This window comes from Aythya marila (genome assembly GCF_965140915.1).
Source record: "Aythya marila genome assembly, chromosome: 28".
NCBI classification, from domain to species: domain Eukaryota; kingdom Metazoa; phylum Chordata; class Aves; order Anseriformes; family Anatidae; genus Aythya; species Aythya marila.
In genome coordinates, this window is record NC_139069.1 from 983,301 (window position 1) to 985,556 (window position 2,256).

Consider the following 2,256-nt stretch of genomic DNA (forward strand, 5'->3'; position numbering starts at 1 on the left):
AACCAGTTGTCTACCTTGCTTGGCCTTCCACAGAACCCTTCTGTTGGGGGTTTGCTGAGGGGTGAAGAACAGCAGGTGACAATGGCTACCATGGTGGCGCACCTGAGACAGCGTCATGCTAACCGAGACTCCCTGATTGCCATCCATGAGCTGGGTCATCGACTGGAGAGCCAAGGTGTAGATGCAGAGCTTGGGAGCGTAGTTTAGTGATGGACTTGTCAGCACTAAGGTAAAGTTGCCTGACCTGGGTGACACGTCCCAGAGTAGTGTCAGGCACAATGCAATTCTTTTTGCCTTCTGCATCTACAGCACAGGAAGTAGGATTTTTCCCTGCTCTATTGACTGGGCAGCTCTTTTCACTTTACTCAGTTTAGGTTTGTGTGGCTGGAGGGGGACAATTTCCCAAAAGAAGCCAAGCTCATGGGTACAGCTACAGCCACAGGAAGATTTTTTTTTTCACTTTTCACCCTGAGTTTTCCACAGAAGACCAAAGAGAGACCATGGATGTCCAGTTGTCTACTAAGATTCATTTAGAATTTCTCAGGATCAAACGGTCATTTCAAATTTATTTTATTTTATTTTATTTTATTTTATTTTATTTTATTTTATTTTATTTTATTTTATTTTATTTTATTTTATTTTATTTTATTTTATTTTATTTTATTTTATTTTATTTTATTTCAGTGTTTTTCTGTTCCTTGTGCAGGACCTCATGACCAGAACCACCAAATGCTCAATATCAGCTCAGTGAGCGAGTTCCTCCTGCTGGCATTCGCAGACACGTGCGAGCTGCAGCTCCTGCACTTCGCGCTCTTCCTGGGCATCTACCTGGCTGCCCTCCTGGGCAACGGCCTCATCCTCAGCGCCGTAGCCTGCCACCACCGCCTCCACACCCCCATGTACTTCTTCCTCCTCAACCTCGCCCTCCTCGACCTGGGCTGCATCTCCACCACTCTGCCCAAAGCCATGGCCAATGCCCTCTGGGACACCAGGGACATCTCCTATCAAGGATGTGCTGCACAGGTTTTTCTCTTTGTCTTGTTGATGTCATCGGAGTATTTCCTTCTCACCATCATGGCCTATGACCACTACGTTGCCATCTGCAAGCCCCTGCACTACGGGAGCCTCGTGGGCAGCAGAGCTTGTGTCCAGATGGCAGCAGCTGCCTGGGGCAGTGGCTTTCTCAATGCTGTCCTACACACGACCATTACATTTTCCCTTCCCCTCTGCCAACGCAATGCTGTGGACCAGTTCTGTGAAATCCCCCAGATCCTCAAGCTGTCCTGTTCAGATGCCTACCTCAGGGAAGTTGGGGCACTTGTGTTTAGTATTTTTTTGGCCTTTGGTTTTTTTGTCTTCATAGTGGTATCTTATGTGCTGGTATTCAGGGCAGTGCTGAGGATGCCCTCTGAGCAGGACCAGCACAAAGCGTTCTCCACATGCCTCCCGCACCTAGCCGTCATCTCCCTGATGGTCAGCACTGCCATGTTTGCCTACCTGAAGCCTCCCTCCACCTCGTCGCCGTCCCTGGACCTGGTGGTGTCACTTCTGTACTCAATAGTACCTCCGGCAGCGAACCCACTCATCTACAGTATGAGGAAATGGGAACTAAGGGATTCCATCGGGACTCTACTTGAATACACACATCTTCAGCAAATTCACCTATAATACTATGCCTAATATTAGAAATCCTAGTTTTTCTCAGAAATAAAATAATATCGTGTCTTCTGTTAATAAATGTCTGTGTTATTATTTTCTCTAAGTATTTCACTTTTGAATTAAATAATATTATTTTTAAACCCCTCTAGAATCAATTATTTTCCTATTAAAGACGACTCCCTGTGTAGATAAACCCAATAATAATTCCATTAGAAGTTCACTGGCCTCAGCTGCCATCTCTTCCCATCCCCTCTGGAGCTGGGGAAGAAGCCCCAGCATGCAGGAGGGGCTCAGGGCCAAGAGCCCAGCTGCCACATGCAGGAGCAGCCCCGGTGGCCCTTGGGGCTGCCCCTCACTGCCCACTGGGCTCTGCCTGTCTGCTGCCTTTGGGTCAGGGCTGCTGCTTCCCTGGAGCCCTGACCATGACCAGCAGCAGGACGTGGCCTTTTCCCTGCTGCTCTCTTTTGGCTTCCTCATTGTTCTCTTGTGCTCTTACATTTGGATAACCTCTTAGATGGTTAACCTCATATACCTTGGTGACAGTCCTGTTCTCTCTGCAGTGGCATCCCTGTGGCTGCAGGCAGCAGCAGGCACTGT

At 48.1% G+C, this 2,256-nt stretch overlaps 1 protein-coding gene across 1 annotated transcript; it reads left to right on the plus strand.

The window, feature by feature from the left end:
* Positions 1 to 729: 729 nt before the first annotated feature.
* Positions 730 to 1,668, plus strand: LOC309888185 (olfactory receptor 14A16-like; the record flags this gene model as incomplete). The annotated part of the gene is made up of 1 exon (XM_082780422.1): positions 730 to 1,668. One exon carries the CDS (start codon positions 730 to 732, stop codon positions 1,666 to 1,668), a length of 939 nt encoding a protein of 312 aa, XP_082636548.1.
* Positions 1,669 to 2,256: the final 588 nt, after the last annotated feature.